The 16,591-nt window shown below is 32.2% G+C and overlaps 1 protein-coding gene and 1 non-coding gene across 19 annotated transcripts in view; one reads left to right on the forward strand and one right to left on the reverse strand.

The window, feature by feature from the left end:
- The first annotated feature begins 1,355 nt into the window (after window positions 1-1,355).
- Window positions 1,356-1,427, forward strand: TRNAM-CAU (transfer RNA methionine (anticodon CAU)). Its single transcript has one exon. It is a non-coding gene; the product is annotated as a tRNA-Met (tRNA).
- A 294-nt stretch (window positions 1,428-1,721) lies between these two features.
- mbl (muscleblind) overlaps window positions 1,722-16,591 on the reverse strand; it is a 228,494-nt gene continuing 213,624 nt past the window's right edge. For 6 of the 18 annotated variants that reach the window (XM_064682198.1, XM_064682193.1, XM_064682191.1 and 3 more), the window contains 3 exons: window positions 10,769-10,830; window positions 7,854-7,938; window positions 1,722-7,165 (listed from right to left, as the gene is read on the reverse strand). In XM_064682198.1, the coding sequence (XP_064538268.1) occupies window positions 6,225-7,165; window positions 7,854-7,938; window positions 10,769-10,830 (1,088 nt within the window). In that variant the 3' untranslated portion in view covers window positions 1,722-6,224. Of the gene's footprint in view, window positions 7,166-7,853; window positions 7,939-8,866; window positions 9,028-9,527; window positions 9,598-10,768; window positions 10,831-12,199; window positions 12,297-12,531; window positions 12,933-16,591 lie in introns of those variants that run through there. The other 12 variants (XR_010436230.1, XR_010436229.1, XR_010436232.1 and 9 more) reach the window with 7 other exon arrangements.

Genomic DNA, 16,591 nt, shown 5'->3' on the forward strand with positions numbered 1-16,591 from the left:
TTGGTATTTTTGATTTTGAACCGATAATCTTTATCGATAGGAGTTGAAAAAGCTGTTTTATTTGCAAAAATTGACAAATATATTGTGTATTGTTCTTGAGGCATAATTAAATTATATTTAATTGCATTAAATATTAATTAAAAATCTTTTTAACTTCAGTCTGACTGCTGGTTTCTATATATTTCGAATTTAACCAAGTGTTTAGCAAGCCTTTAAGATAAATTTCTTATCTTGCCTTACCTTTTGGCTCCTTGGAGATTTTCCACCTTGGCATTTGTTTTAATGCCGTAATTTACACACATTAATTACAGTTCGGCGATGGGCGGGTGCAGCGGCGGGGCGCGGCCAATGCGACAACTGGGGTATAATATTTTGTGCCCCATGCAACTAATTGCAACTGCTACCAGCTTGGCGCCATATCGCAACGACAATGACAGCGACGCCGTCCCCATTGTAAACGACAGTGGGAGGGGGCGGATGGGGTAGTAGCAGGGGAGACACTAAAGCAACTGCAGCTTACCTACCTCTAGCCGCTCACCCAAGGCACCCGAGGGACTGCCGCTTGTCGCTTTTGCAACGCGTTGGTGTGTGAAATAGACAACTTGCATTCCAACGCGTATGTGTGTGGGGGTGTGTGGTGCTGTTCACCTTCAACTTCTTTAAAAGAAAGGAAAAAATGCGAGTTAAAAAACGAAAAAGGAAAAACTGCAGGCAGCGGCAAGTTTCCTTTTTCGCTAGCACATTTTTCACTGCCATGTGCCAGGCTGATGTCGTTTTTCTCTTTTCCAACACTGCCACCTGGGGAATTTACGTGTGCATGCGTGCGCTTAGCATACCCCAAAACTCTGTAACCTCTGGACACCCAACCTTCTGCGGCTGGCAAAAACTTCAAGCGGGCTGCTCAACCTTTTAGGTTTTTCTTTCTTTCTTTTTCATTTTAGTTTATCCGTTTATTGCGGTTAAGCAAAAATAATGCTTTTTTGCCCCTAACCTCTCCTCCGTACCCTCTACTTACATATATGAGGTTTTACGTGTATTCTCCAGCGGCTTTTGCGTGCATTTGGCTGCCTTTAATTCCATTTATTATATTACTTTTTATTTGTTCAATGCGTTTATTAGCATTATTTAAGGTCGCTTGGCTTAATTCGAAAATAAATTAAATTTCTTTTGTTTTTCTAAAAGATTGGTTCGTTCAAAAAATTAATAAAATTAAATTAAAACAAAAAATATATTGTAATATTAATTACACACGCATATCTTTTTATCTCTCTCGCATTCGATGTGCTATTAAATGCCAAAAAGAGGATTGAAGTCCGTTTCGTACATGTGCCGCATTTGCCGCTGCTCAGTCAACAAGCAGAGTGGCGCAGTGGAAGCGTGCTGGGCCCATAACCCAGAGGTCCGAGGATCGAAACCTTGCTCTGCTATGGGAAATTACTTGCTGTAAAGTAATTTTTTTCCTTTTTAAAAATTCGAGTTGAAATAAAAGGCATTTTTGTTTTTTGGAATTTATTTCTTGTGTTTTTATTGTATTTCATTGTTTTTGTTTGTTGATGTTTGTTTTTCATGTTTTACTTTACTGCTAAATAACTTTAAATGTTGTATATTCTTTACCATATTCGTTCATATATCTTCAACTTTTTCTTTTCTCTTGTTCTTGTTCTTGCTGTTTTAGTTGTTGTTTTTCTTGTTATTTACGCAACTGCAACAAAATGACGCTGTTTGCTGTGCATCCCTTTATTTATCATTTTTGCTCATCTTGTTCTTTACATGTATATAATAACTAAATTTGCTTTATAATAATAAATATAATAATAGTTAATAATGATTTGTTTATTAAATATTTTTAAAAAATGTTCGTTTTTAGGAGTATAATTATCATCATCATTTCTTATCATCATTCTCTTTATCATCGTTATAATCGTTGCCAAACGGGTTCTTTATCTCTATTCGCACGAGCTTCCATTTCGTTTAATGGGCTCGTTTACACAGTGTCAATTCATGATTTCGTTAGATTTGCCCAATTCGCTCATTGCATGACTGCAGCTTAAGAACTATTATTTCAATTCATCATTGTTTTGTATATATGTATAGGTAATTGTATATACTAGTTCATTAATTAATGTATATAATAATAAGTTTATATGTTAAATACAAAATAATACACACGTTTAGTACGTTTGCATTTATGTTAAAATGAAAAACAAACTACAAAAATATACAATATTTGAACACACAAAACAAATGAGTGAAAAATCTAAGATTAACAACAAACAACTTTTATGAATATCACAAAAACATAAAATAATAATAATAATAATGTTAATAATCATAATAAAATGAAGTACATAAAACATAAAAACCTATATTGTAGAACACTTTGCAAACTTAAGAGTTAAAACAATAGTTCTGGGGGCGGCGATGTGAAGAACACGCCAAGCCCATTGAAAACAATTTAAAATTCGTTGATATCACCTGACAAAAATGAAAGACTACTTACAGTTAACATATACACATACACACGAGTATGGATACTATATAAGTATGTGTATGCAATGTGGTATTACATTTAATTAAATTAGAATTAAAAATTAATTTTTATACGCACGCTTAAGTTGTTCACACCTAGTTACTTTTTAGTTATCTTTCATATCCTTTTTTTATTTTTTTTTTGTTTGCCCGCTTTTTGTTGTTCTTTTTTTGTTTTTATTCTTGGGTTTGTTTTTGTATTACAATAAATTGTTTGTTTCTTTACGTTGCAACATTGATTCATTTTTTGTTCTTTACTTTTCAATAAACACATCACATCATATTCACAATTAATAATCATAATAATCTATATATATGTATATATATATATGTATGTATATTATGTATATGTGTGTAAATATAAACTAAAATTAACAATAATAACTATGACTTATGCTGAAAAAGACTACACCATATATTATTACATTTAATTATTATGGTTCCGCTATTATAATTATAGATATATAATTATAAATGTAATATTTTCATTTTTTTTTCGAATGCGCCATATACAAGCGTCATGTATTACATAAGTGTTAAGTGTGTGCTGCTGTATGTCATGTATGTGTGTGTGTATGTTTAGTCAAACAAATTAAAAAATAGTTTGAATTAAAAATATTCAATATATATGTGAAGTATTATTCAATCAATGCACATGATCTACGCATGATATCATCATGACATTCGCTTGATAAAACTTTAAGGCAAATAAAAGTTTCGTTTCTAGTTTACACGATCGAGAGATTCTCGTATTCTACACGCGTGCCATACAATTACACGCAACTCACGATTCACGACATTCGGGCTGTTCGCTTGTAAACAAAATTTCGGGGCATCGCTTAAGTAAACATCATATGATACACAGAATCTATGTCCATATTGTAGTAGTATCCGTTTTTTACGTTTTCCTCTCTTAAATCTTACTAGCTAAAACTCTTATTTGTAGAACATTTATGTACGTGTTTTCTTTTGTTTATCTTTACACGAAACATATTCTTTTGCCATTTCGCAGCTTATTGTTTTCCTCCAATTGTTTATTATATAAGTGTTAGTAACTGTTTAAAATGTTTTCGAGTTTAGTGTTGTGTAGTGTTTTAATACCTACGAATATGCATTTATTTTGTTGTAAAGTACTTTTTTTTTCTTTTTTTTCAATTTTATTTTTAATTTTTTGTTTGTTTTTTTAATTTAATTTCTGTGTGTTAGTTTATAATCTTTCGCTTGTATACAACTTGGCTTTATCGTTCCACTAGCTGTTGATTTTCTTGTTGTTCTTGTTGTTGTTGTTGTCGTGGTTGCACATAGATTTAAGGTCTGCTTATAATGGACGGAAACTTATTAGGCATTTTTGTTGGAGTTGTTTTTGTTGTTTAAGGTTTCTATGGGTTTATTTCTATAAAAACGTTTGGTTAATTTGTGTTTAGGCTGAGTATTTGAAGAATAGAGTGCTTAGTGTATGAATATGTTCTAGAAGAGGGTATTCGATAAGATAATACAATATGATTGTGGACATTTTAAAGAGCTATGTCAGCAGTTACGGAGATTAAAGAATAAATTAGGGTTCGACGCAAGAAATGCTGTTTGTAAATAAGAAAAGAATTAACAAATTTCCGTATATTATAATCAGCCCTTAAATGTATATGTATATGTAAAGCATAAGTATTACGCTTAAAACTTTGAACGATCTTAGCTAATGTTGATTATTATTGTTATTTTTATTTATGTGTATTTGCGACGCTCTCATCGATAATTTCTGTTCTCTTTATTTGTATCTTTATTATTGATTAATGGAACCGATTTAAAATTACATATATTTATATTTCAGAAACTTTTCTAATATTGATTGCTACTATTTAATATATATATATTTATATTAAATGTTTTTACCTTTATCCAGTTTCTCTTGTTTTACAAATAAATTGATGTCAATTCTCATTCACTTAATATTGATTTTACTTCCTTCTCCTTTTGTTAATGTTTCTTTTTATTGATTTCTCTTATTATTTTTTTTTTGTTTCTTTAAAAGATCACATTTCATGTTTAGTTGCCATTAGTAAATATATAAGTATATATTTATGTACGCTTGTATTATACGTGTATATACATAAATATATGCATATACATATCTTGTGTATAATAAGTAGGTTTCCTTTCTTCTTTTTCTTTTTGTTGTTTTTGTAATTATTGTAATTGTTATGTTCTGTTTAGTGTTGTGTAGTGTATTACGATTGAATTACATATCTCGAAAAATTAAATTTACGAACTGTAAATGAAAATCAGTATGCAAAATTTGTAAGACCATTTTCTTGAATATACATATATTTATATTACCTTGAATGGCTTTTACGCTTACAAATTTTATATAGGAAGATACAGTACGTTAGTTTTTTTTTTGTTTTTTTCTTTTTAAATTTTGTGTGTGTGTTTGTTTTATGAAATGTTTGCTTTAATATTATATTATTTTTCTAGAGATTTCAGCTAAATTAATAATACACTTTTAAAAAATTTAGTTTTCAGTGTTTCTTAATTTTCCTTTTTTTGTTTTTTTGTTAAGTTTTATTTTTGCTTTTTTTACCTATGCAAAAAATGCTTACTGCTTAGATTTGATTATAATTTTAGTGTTGTTTTTGATGCTTCAACTGCTTCATTCTGCATTTTTCTTCGATTTCGATTTCGTAATGTGTATTGTAATTTGTATATAAAAAAATATGTTTATTACATTTTAATTGGATTTTCGTTTGTTTTTTTTGTTTTTGCTGTAGTTGCTGATTCGCTTGTTTGTTTTATAAAATGTAAAAAAAGGAATATGGTTTTCTTTTGTATTTTTAAAAAAATCCTTTGAAATTGTTTGCCTTGCGCATTTCTTGCTTTTCATCTGCTTATTTTCGTTTTTGTTTGGTAGTAAATCGTTGTTGCAAAAATAGGACGTGACTGTACTTATATATTTTTTTTTATTTTTATAATTTTTTTTGTTGTTGTTTGTTGTTGTTGTTGTTGTTTTTGTTTTTACATACTCGTATTTGTTGTTGCTGCTTAACCATGGCCTATGAATGTTTACTCGTTTTGATTAATTTTGACTATTTTCAATGTAATTTGTTGTAGACTTTTCATTAGGCTTATCGACTATTAACACTCCTTACTAAATGTTTACTTTAAATGTTATAATAATATTTATTTATTTTTTACTTGTATTTGCATTGAAATATGGAACACTAGAGTTTAAAATAGTTTGTAACTAATTTTAATGCAACTGCGTTTTCCCATTTTGGTATAATTATTTATTTATTTTTTTTTATTTTTTTGTTTGTTATCAATTTCAATTATGTTAATTGCTAAATTTTTCTGTTTCTCATTTAACAACACTAAACATTTTTTTTTTAAATTTCTTTTTATTTTTTTGTGGGTTTTCTAATATTGTAGAGTTGTCACTCAATGTTTTCTCTTTATGTATGTCAATTGTGTGTAAATCTGATGCTTACGTTAAAGTCTTGCTATACGTACGAAAAGTTATGTAGATTTCTCAATATATATTTTATAATTTTTTAGTTTTTATTATTTATTTTTCCCCATTATGTTTGTTGCTCTTGTAAATAGTTCATATCAACCTTTAATTTGCATCAAAATTTTATTCGAATTTATTTTATTGTGTGTTAGTGTTAATGCGTGTGTGTGTGTGTATGTGTGCGTGTGCTTGTTTAGATGCAGGATGAGGGCGCGGCTATTGTGGCCGGCGTAACGGTGATTGTGGTGGCCGGCAGAGCAGCCACTGTGGTGGCCACCACCGGATAATGATGACCCACATACGCGTGTTGCTGATGGTGTATCAGGCTGTGATGTTGCTGCTGTTGCTGCTGCTGCGGCGTCGCGTACTTTAGGACATGTTGCTGCGGCAGCGAGATAAAGGGCGCTGCCTGAATGGGTATACAGTTGGAATTGTAATCGCTGCTTAGCACGAGAGTGGGCGTGGCATCGGTATAGTAGGCGGGCGCCTTGAGAAATGCCGCTGTCGGTGCCGCAGCAGCAGCAGCAGCATATTGTTGCTGCGGTGTGGGCATTGTTGCCGTCGATGTGGTGGACAGCGTGGTGGCCGACGATAGTGTGGGAGATGTGGCTATGGAACAGGAGGATGATGAGGAGGCCGACGAGGGGGAGTACGGTGAGCTGCAGTGATAGGTAATATGCTGTTGTTGCTGCTGCTGTTGTAGTTGCTGCTGCTGCTGCTGCTGCTGATGATGATGTTGCTGATACATGTTGCTGGCGTGGTGTGTTACTGCTGCTGCTTTATTTGTGTTGCTGTGATAGTAGCCGGTGTTGTTGGTGTGATAACTGTATTGCTGCTGCGGCTGTTGTTGTTGCTGCTGCTGCGGCTGCTGTTGCTGCTGATGCGGCTCAATGATGATCAAATTGTTGTTGCTGTTGTTATAGCCAGCAGCAACTGCTGCTGCCGTTGTTGTTGCCACCACACTGCCAGCAGCCGCCTGCTGCTCACTGGGATTGGTGATCATGGCGGCCATTATATTGGCCGGTGGCAAGACAATCGGTATATGATAGTATTTACACTGTTTACGACGGCACTGGCTATTGGCATGATCCCGACAGACAGCAACACGTTGATCAATCACCTCGACCTTGTCATCTGCGTATAGAATGGGGCGTGAGAATAAAGAAAAGTGATCGATTAGTAGTTGGTAACGAGAGGCATATGAAGTTGTTATGGAGTTATTAGATAAACAGTGAAAGCAATTATAAAAATAATTGTTTATTTTTTTTTTATTTTATTTTTTTTTTTAATGCCCGCGAGCAAAAGTGATCTTGAAAGCAGCTTTCTAAGTGTAACCGAAGTTTTGGTTACTCTTCAAACTGGAGGTAAAAGTGAAGTTTATTGAATATGAAGCGAATATTCATTGGGTTTGGTGCAAATGAAAACGGACTAGAGTTGAGTTTGATCTTGAACTTGAATCCTACAACTTCGGCTAGAAATAGTTATCTAAAAACGAAATAAATCCAATTCAATTTGTAAAAGGTATTACAATCTTATTTGCGTGTATTTTGTGTGTGTAATTTCTTGGAATTTGATAGAACCTAAAAAAAAAACAAAACAAGAACCAAGATCAAGGGAAGATCAAATTAAAATGTTGCCAATTGAGCAAAATTTAAATTGAAATACAAAATAATTTGGTATATTCTCTCAACTACAAAATATAAAATGGAATTTTCTTGAAACAATCGCTAGAGGAAAAGCATTTAAAGCAACAAAACTAAATACTAGAACTAAAACTAAATGCCACAACTAAAAACTAAAGAACTTAAGCACATGCACTTACCTTCAGTTAAATGAACGAATCTACAATTTAACCGACTGCACATAGATCTATTAAAATCTTGGCACACCGGGAGGGTGTCCAGTAACTATATAGATTTTTGTTTATTTGCATAAACAATATGAGAATTTATATATTGGTTGTTTTTTTTTTAATTGATTTTTTTGGGTATGGCAGGATGCAAATGTAGTAAAAAAACCAATTGACAAAATAATAATTAAATTTTTGTTTGTTGTTGTTTCAGAGTGTTTTTGATATTATTTTGGGTATTTTTCGGGGTTTCGTTTGAAAAAAAGAGAAGAGCAGAAAAAGAAAAGAAAAAGAGCACAAATTAGTTATATTCTTATAATAATCATATGATACACTAAAATTGTTAATGGTTGTTAGATTTATTACGCTTGGTGTACATTTTCTTTTTTTGTTTCTTTCGGTTTTTCAATGTTAGTTGCTGTTTAATAAAATAGTTAACAGGGTTTTTCATTTCATGATAAATACATTAATCGTATGTTAGACTAGTTTTTGACTTAAATAATCTTAAAATAGGCAATAGGAGAATAAATTATAATATGGCGGCGCAAATGAATTTAAAATTCTCTTAATAATATGTTTTGCGAATGAATCCTGGAAAATGGGTCGCATCTATAAAGTATGTGTTCTAAAGTTTTCGGTGTTTGGAGCGTGAAGTTCGGTGTCATTAACTTTATGATAATCAAAAAGAAAAAAAAATTTTTTTAAACATAAATTTGTTTGTTCTTGATTTGAAAAACTTAAATGCTAAGCTTAAAAATAAAGTTTGCCACAAAAGCTTTAAGTCGAACTTAGGGAAATCTAGAAATCAATGTGGAAATAAAACGCCTTTAAAGCAGCAAGTATTGGACAACTAAAACTTAGCTTTTGAAAGAGCCAACGGTATATGGAGAAGCCAAGAAGCTTTCAAGCACAGCATAGAGATAGACAGAGAGACAGAGTGGGAGAGCGAGAAAGAGCTTTTGGTCTGTAACACTCACATTTTGATAAGGTTTTGAACGCACGCGCCTTAGTTACGAGATATATAGATATATATAGATATATATGTATATATGTATAGTACAAGAAAAGATTTTGTCATTTTGATTGATTGCTTAAGTTCTAGTGGGCTGAATTATGCAGTAACAGTTACATATCCTAATAGGCGGCACTAGAAATATAAGAAAAAAGAGAAAGAGAAAGAGAGAGAGAGAACGTAATACATACGCAATGTTAATTTGTATACCATAAAAAATGACGCCTGTGTTTTTTTATGTTTTCGAAGAAACAGTCAAAAAATTTGTAAGGATAACACAATAAGAAACAGAAAATCATAACGTAACCAAATCATAAATTTGGCCTTGAGTAGCGCGCAAAAGCTGCTAAAGCTAACTAAAAGTGAAAAGCTTTTAAGCTTAAATACAGCGATCGCCTTTAACGCGCGCGAAGCTCAAAGCTCTTTGCCAGATATGCGATTCTATTTTATGAGTATTTGAGTAAGTATATCAAAAGTGTTGCTAGGCACACAGATTTCGGGTGGAATGCGACAGGCACACAATATAAGAGTGAGCGAGAGAGTTATATAGAAAAAGAGTGTGGAGAGTGGGGGCAGGGGAAGTATCGTAAACGTATTCAATGTAAATAAAATTTAAATTGCTCGCCGCTCTTTACCTAATTATGTAAAATGTGCCGTTCATTAGCATAGGACACTGAGTGTATAATACGCCCCGTTCCGGCTGGGCTGTGTTTGGTATCAAATAGAGAGAACATTGATTACGGATTAGCTGGATAGTAGTTGGGAGTCTATAAGGTACAATTATTCAGTTTTATTTGTTTTTATATTTGTAGTTTTTTGTTTTTTTTTTTTCTTTTTCTCAGCTTAATGCTGCTGCTGTCTTTGGCAAATATTCCCGCCAGGTGGTATGTGTGAGTGAGTGTGAGCGTATGTGTGTGTGTGTGGGCGTGCCCCTGTGTGCGTATTGGGTCAGACAATTGTGCAAACAGCTGCTAACAGCTCTGACACTCAAAGGTGTGTCCATGTCAGGGCGCTGACATCATCGCTGACAATGTTGGCAACGCCTTCAAAATGGCCGTCGACACTTGTTCATCCTTGTCGTTGTTGTTGTAATCATAGTTGTTGCTCTTGCTCTTACTGCTGTCGTTGTTGTTCTCGTTGTTGTAGTCGTTATGGTCTGGCGCTGTCGTCGTTGTCACTAGGGGCGCGGCAGCGCATTTAATTTGATTAACCCAATTCACGCTGGGAGTGTTGAAATGTGTGCCACTGTATCTGCATACCCTTCCCGCATACCGGGTACTACAGCTTTGACACGTTGTTTGTTCAGCAGGCGCGGAAATGTTTCTTTATTTTTACAGAACTACGTCTTTATATATAAATATATAATAATTGCTTAGTTTTTATAAATAATTGGTTTTCAATGTAAAACCCTTTCGCTTGAGGTCTTTTTAAAGCGACTTTACACTCTATGATCGGACTATTATATTGTTTGGGGTATTCTCAGCGAAGGGTATTTGAATTTCGGCTAGCCGAATAATAGTTTAAAATGTTCTTATTTGATATGAAAAACAGTTATCATCATTTTAGAATGATATTTGACACTTGAGACTAGATAATTATATACTTGCTGCTCTAATTGCGTTTTATTTCTATATGATTGTAAACATAAAATACAATTTATCACTAATCTTGTCTTGAATGGTATTGGGTGTTTGTTTTTGTTGCCTTTTGAAACAGAACTTAGAACTAAATAAAAATTGTAAATGTAAATTAGTAAAATGTAAGCGCAGTGTACGCTAACATGCAAAAGATCTTGTATTAACAGCTGCTTAGCATGCTGCTAACAGACTGTTAGTCTGTTAGCCTCGCAAGCATTCACCAAGTGCAGAGACTGTACCTGACCGCTGGCATCGGTGTAGATAACACAGGAAGCATTTAGAGGTGGCATTTTAGTGTTTGCTATAATTATCGATAATCACAAGCCGGCAAAACATGCAATTTGCATTTTGGTCGAAAGGTGTTAAATTATATATTTAAATATAAAATATATGTGTGAGGTGAGTGGTAGAAGAATAGATAAAAATGTGTGAACGAAATTGTTGCATAGTTTTATTGTTTGTTGTTGTGGTTTGATTTTGCGGTTTGATCAAAGTTGGTATCCATGCAGCGTTTGGCAAGTGTGTGTTTGTGTGTGTACATTTGGTATCATTATTTGGTTGCATTTTGCCATTTAAATCCCAATCCGTGCGAGTTGTTTTTTTGGTATTTTTCATTCGTTGAAAATATAAAATTTTATTGCATGCAAATTGAAGAGTATTTTTTTATTTGTTTATTATTTGAACGCATATGTGTTAGCATGTAAATGGAAAAAATATGAAATTAGTAGAAACAAGATGAGTACATTTGTATGTAAATTGAGGGTTGGTGATAAATAAAATTTTAATTAGTTTGCTTTAAACATTAAATGGCAGAGGCTTGAATTAAGCTTAAGCTGCATTTGCGATGCAACAAAAGTTCGTCGGAAAATGAGTGAATTATTCTTGCAAGTGTATCTTTTACATCTCTACATTGTTAAAATTTTATTGAAAGTCCTAGTTATTATTAACATTGGTTAATTTATCTGCAAAGTTTATAACTCTTAAAACTTTGATCTGCTTAATAAACTGAAAACTAAGCTGTTGTTTCTTCGAAACCTTTCTTTTACGCTTCCCTTCAGCTAACCTTCAATTGAACTCGCAACTGCGCCATAATTACGTTTGAATTACATTTTATGCAAATTTAACAGACGCCCAAACCAAAATACAAAAACACAAAAAAAAGAGACTCTGAACCACACAAAAACTCGTGTTAATAAATGTAAATTAATGACACGCCTTTCCTGTTCGCCCATTTGTGTCCTGCAATTAAGCTTCAGTTTTTTATGTTCTACTCATTACAGTTCTTGTTGCAGTAACTTGTTGCTTGCGCCACAAGTTTTTGCTGAACCAGAATTTTGTTGCATGGCATATGCAAATGGCAAAACGCACTTAAAGCTAGAATAAATTAGTTTAAGGACTATTTAACTATTTAAGCATAATATTCAGGTGTCTATTGATAGGAGCCTGTAAGCTGTAAGCGAAATTAGTAAAAGTGTTGCATACATGTTGGGCGCGTCTATGTAAAAGCCATGTTAACTGTTAGCAGAAGCTGTAAAATAAAGTGTAATAATAAACTGCAAGGTATTTTTTATATAATAAATTGAACGAAAAGCACGCGCAAAAGCCATGAAAGCAAAAAGAGCAGCAACTGAAATAAGAAAAAATTTGGTATCAAAAAATTATGTATGCAGGGGGTAAAAAAATATGTAAATAAAAATTATAAATACAGCACACGGCAGCAAAAATTGTATTTTGAAGCGCATTTTAAATTTGTTACTGGCGCAGCAGCTGTAATTAAAAAACAAACAGTCAATTTAAATACATATATAGTTATATTTTATATTATTATATCTAAACATAGGCTGTTAGTTCAGCAAGCGCTCTAGGCAAATATCAGACAAGACACGCACACAAAAAAAAAGTAAATAAATGAATGAGAAAAAAAAAACTTAAATGCGAATACTTACTACATTAAGTACATACAAACAAGCCTGCAAAAGTCGATGAAATATAAGTAGAGATATATATATTTATATATCATATATAGCTAAGTATAGTTATATTACCACGCTGACTGGCTTGTGTGTGCGAGCGAGTGTGTGTGTGTGTGAGCAGAAAAGTAGGCTACAATTTTCGTTTACTTAACATCCAGAACAAGTCAGAATTGAAGCAACGGTTAAAATGCATCTGATGTGCAGCTCAGTTGTGTGTATGTGTGGGGGTGTGTATGCATGTGTATCTGTATAATTTAGTTCTTAAAGCTCTTAACGTTTAACGGTGCCTGCAAGCATTGAATTTTCATTAGCTACATTTGGATATGACAGCTAAATAGCTCTGAGTGTTGTTGTTGTTGTTGTTGCATGTATTTGTTTTGTGGTTAACATATGTTGTTTCATTGTGATCAGCATACGGTCATACATAATACTTGTGTAATCCATGTAAAAAGAAAAGGAGTCATGTTAATAACATTGCTTGCAACAGGTGTACCACATAATTTTATCATAGATAACAGCTAAAGAGAGCAGAGAGTAAATGCATATGTTTTACTTTTTTTTTTTTATGTAATTAACAGTTGTCGTAATATTATTGTGATAAAACAATCAAAAAATATATTATTTTGTTAGACACTAAATATTAGAATAGTAAATAGTTTACTATTAACAATTTTTAAAATTGAAATAAACTTGACTTTGAAATTTAAGCATTTATGTTATTGTGACGTTAACAGTTTGACATGAATGTACAGATAATTAAGGTTTTAAAATATTTAAACGTTCAAGTAGCACAAGTATTTGTTATTTGGATAAACTGATATCAAATGCGGGGAATCATTAATGTTAAATTTTAATACATTTTTGCATGAATGCAAAAATGTTACATTTATGTAAAACAGTTCTTAAAGCTTTAAAGAAAAAGCTGTTTAGCGTTCTTTATTGCAGATATCTCTCTGATTTCTTTAGCAATTTAGCAAAATGAACTAAAAATAACGCTACAATCGAAAAAACGATGTATCTATACTTAGCGGCTAGTTAACATAGTTACTAAAATTTAAATATGTTTGAATAATAATATACATACGTACGAGTAAAACAAAAGCTCATTGGGCAGTGCACCAGCTTACCTTAGAAGTGCGTTTTAGCTTATACGAGTATTGTAGCTCATTTACCATCATACCACATGCCTGAGAAGCCAAATACGAGTATAGTAAATAAACGTAATGTATTTAGCGGGTACTTCGCAATTTCAATCACAGTTAGCAAGAAAGTGACAGCCACTTGCAACACAGGACTTGCAACTTCAAATGTTGGCGTAGGGTTTTTTGGATTCTCTTTAATATTTCTTAGTTTTTCATTATTATTTTTTTTTATTTTTGATTTTGTACTTGCTACGAAAGTTCTTGTTTCATTGAGCACATGCTGAAAAATTACAATACGATACGCTCCAAAAGGAAAATACGAAATGATAAGAGAACAGAAAAACGAATTCAACAAACATAAGATACGTAACATGTAGAAGAGAAACGTACTTCCCACTATGTAAGGGGATATAAAAACAGCCTGTACGAGTGTTACGTGTACAAGTCGCCAATTATAACAGCAAAACAGAGGGAAAGGCAGAGATAGAGAGATAAAGAGATAGGCAGACACAGAGAGAGAGAGAGAGAGAGAGAGAGAGAGAGAGTAAGAGAGATGGAGAGTGAAAGAGATACACAATAGAATGGGGCATTGAAAAGATTACTGCATTGTTTTGTGTTATGTGTGTGTGTTTGGAAACTCGATGGAAACTTTTGTAATGCGTTCAAAGAAAGGCTACAAATTGCAACTTCTCATTATAATAAGTATTATTCAGACTCATATGGATTTTCTTCTGTAAGACTTTTGTAGAGTCAGTTTTTCATTTATATTATTCAGTTGGAAAACATGCAAAAGACTTTTAGATGGTGGGAAGGTGTTATACTAGAGTGTATAGAGAGAAAGAGGCAAAATGTTAGTTAGAATTAAGACGAAGAGTGAAAGAGAGCAAAATGTTAGCGAAAATAAAAAAAATTTGTTTAAAGCATTTCTTTGAAACATTACAAAAGCGCTTAAGTCTAGAGATATATATGCACGTATATATATAACATATATTGTTATAATATAATATTTGTATATTATGGTTCCATACACATAAACCAATTCTTTTTGAGTTCGAGCTCGAGCAAGCCATGTGTTGAAAACGAGTACTACGAGTACTATTTGGGTTATGGAGAACACTTGTGTGTGTGTGAGTGTTTGTATATATCGATAAGAAAGTTGGAGTCGAGCAGAGAGCACATTGATATACGAATAACATATACCAGTGAATTGAAAAGAAGCATATGGAAATTATTTTGAAATGTTTTTAGTAAGCTTTCCAAATGAGCAGCAAAATAAAAAGAGGTTCAAATCAATTTGGGTAACTTAAGAGCTAACTGATCAATCGGTAATAATATCTATATAATCTCACAGTAAATAGCAAAATATATTAAAATATTTTAATAGAATATAGGACAATGCACAGCAAAAACTTTTGGTAGTAGTAGTGTATATGTGTGTGTGTGTGTTGGTGTGAGAGAGAGAGAGAGAAAGAGAAAATGTACGCAGAATATTAGTGTTAAATTTGCCATTGAGCACTTTCCAAGGTTACGAGTTAAGTAAAAGAAGCAACAAGTTTTTACGGTTTTTACAATAAAACGTTTATATAATTTTCAATATATTTTTGTTAATTTTTGCATTTTTGTTTTGTAATAGTTTTTATGTTTTTTTAACGCATAGTTAATAAGACTAATTTGTGTTTTTTTTTTTTTTTTTTTTTGTATAGAACACAGAACATATTCATTAAAGTGTTTGCTTGTATTGGTTGCTTTGTGTATAAGTTGTGTATAAATTATATATATATATATATATATGTATATATATATATAGGTATAAAGATTTTTATTTTATTTTATTATAAAACAATTTTGTTGTTTTTTTTTTCTCTTTCAAATGTTACCAACTTAGATTTCTCTTTGCTCAACATACATGCATTAGTTAACTTAGATACACTGACGTTTGTTGTTTGTTCATTTTTGTTATGTTTTTTTTATCAAATATACTCGAGATATTGGTAGCGCTAGGTTTTGTTAAGTAAAATAAAAGAGAAATGCAAAATGAAAGTGGCATCGTTTTGGGATGCGCTTTATAGCCATACATTAGTTTCAAAATGTTTCTTTGATGTAAAAGATTTTTCCCAGTGTGTTTGTTTGTTGCGCAGTATGTGTCATTCTAGTATGTGGTGTTCTTTACAAAAAACTGTGCTGGTTATTAACTCTCATCTACAAAATATAAGTTTAAACTCTATTATCAATTATGGCCGTACGCATCTATGCTACATGTTCATCTTATTTTGGACGGTACTGTATTTTAATGGCTTGCTACACTATTGAACTATGTTTAGGCTGGGCGCAAAATCTAAGGTTGTAAAGACTGTACGGAGCTACAAGGGCTCTAAAACTGCGTATACAAAATTTGTAGTTCAATGGACAATGGGCTGGTTTGAAAACAGCCTACGATTAATATTCAATATATTGCGCATATAATTTCGTTGTGATCTTATTGTTTGTTGCACTGTTAACTCACTGTTAGCTCGATGCTTATGTTAAGATTTGTGTGGTGTGCCGTGCTCTCTTCAGATATTGGTTTAAGCAGATTGGAAAATAAATTATGTTTTTTTTTTAATTGTGCATTGTAAATGTCAGGTAATGAATTTAAGAGAAAGCAGAAAACAATATTTCACTTGTGAAAATAATAATCATTGTTTTTTCTAATAAGTATTTGGAATGTTCGAGTATCTATTTCTCTTGCAGACCGCTTTGCGCGTTTATAACATGCAGTGGTTGAGTTTTAATAAACTTGTATTTCTATTGTAATTATTTTTATTACAATCATCTTCTTAACGATTAGCGCTAAACATGTTTTGCACAGAGATCTCTAAGATTTTAGTATTTTGTTGTTTTGACCAAATTGCTAAAGAGCAACAATTCTACAATGTTAACGAAAAACATACGACAGCTAGAGAACTGG

Source organism: Drosophila montana, unplaced genomic scaffold (genome assembly GCF_035044405.1).
Source record: "Drosophila montana isolate Dmon_TW-CO22-7 unplaced genomic scaffold, ASM3504440v1 contig_2438_1, whole genome shotgun sequence".
Lineage (NCBI taxonomy): Eukaryota > Metazoa > Arthropoda > Insecta > Diptera > Drosophilidae > Drosophila > Drosophila montana.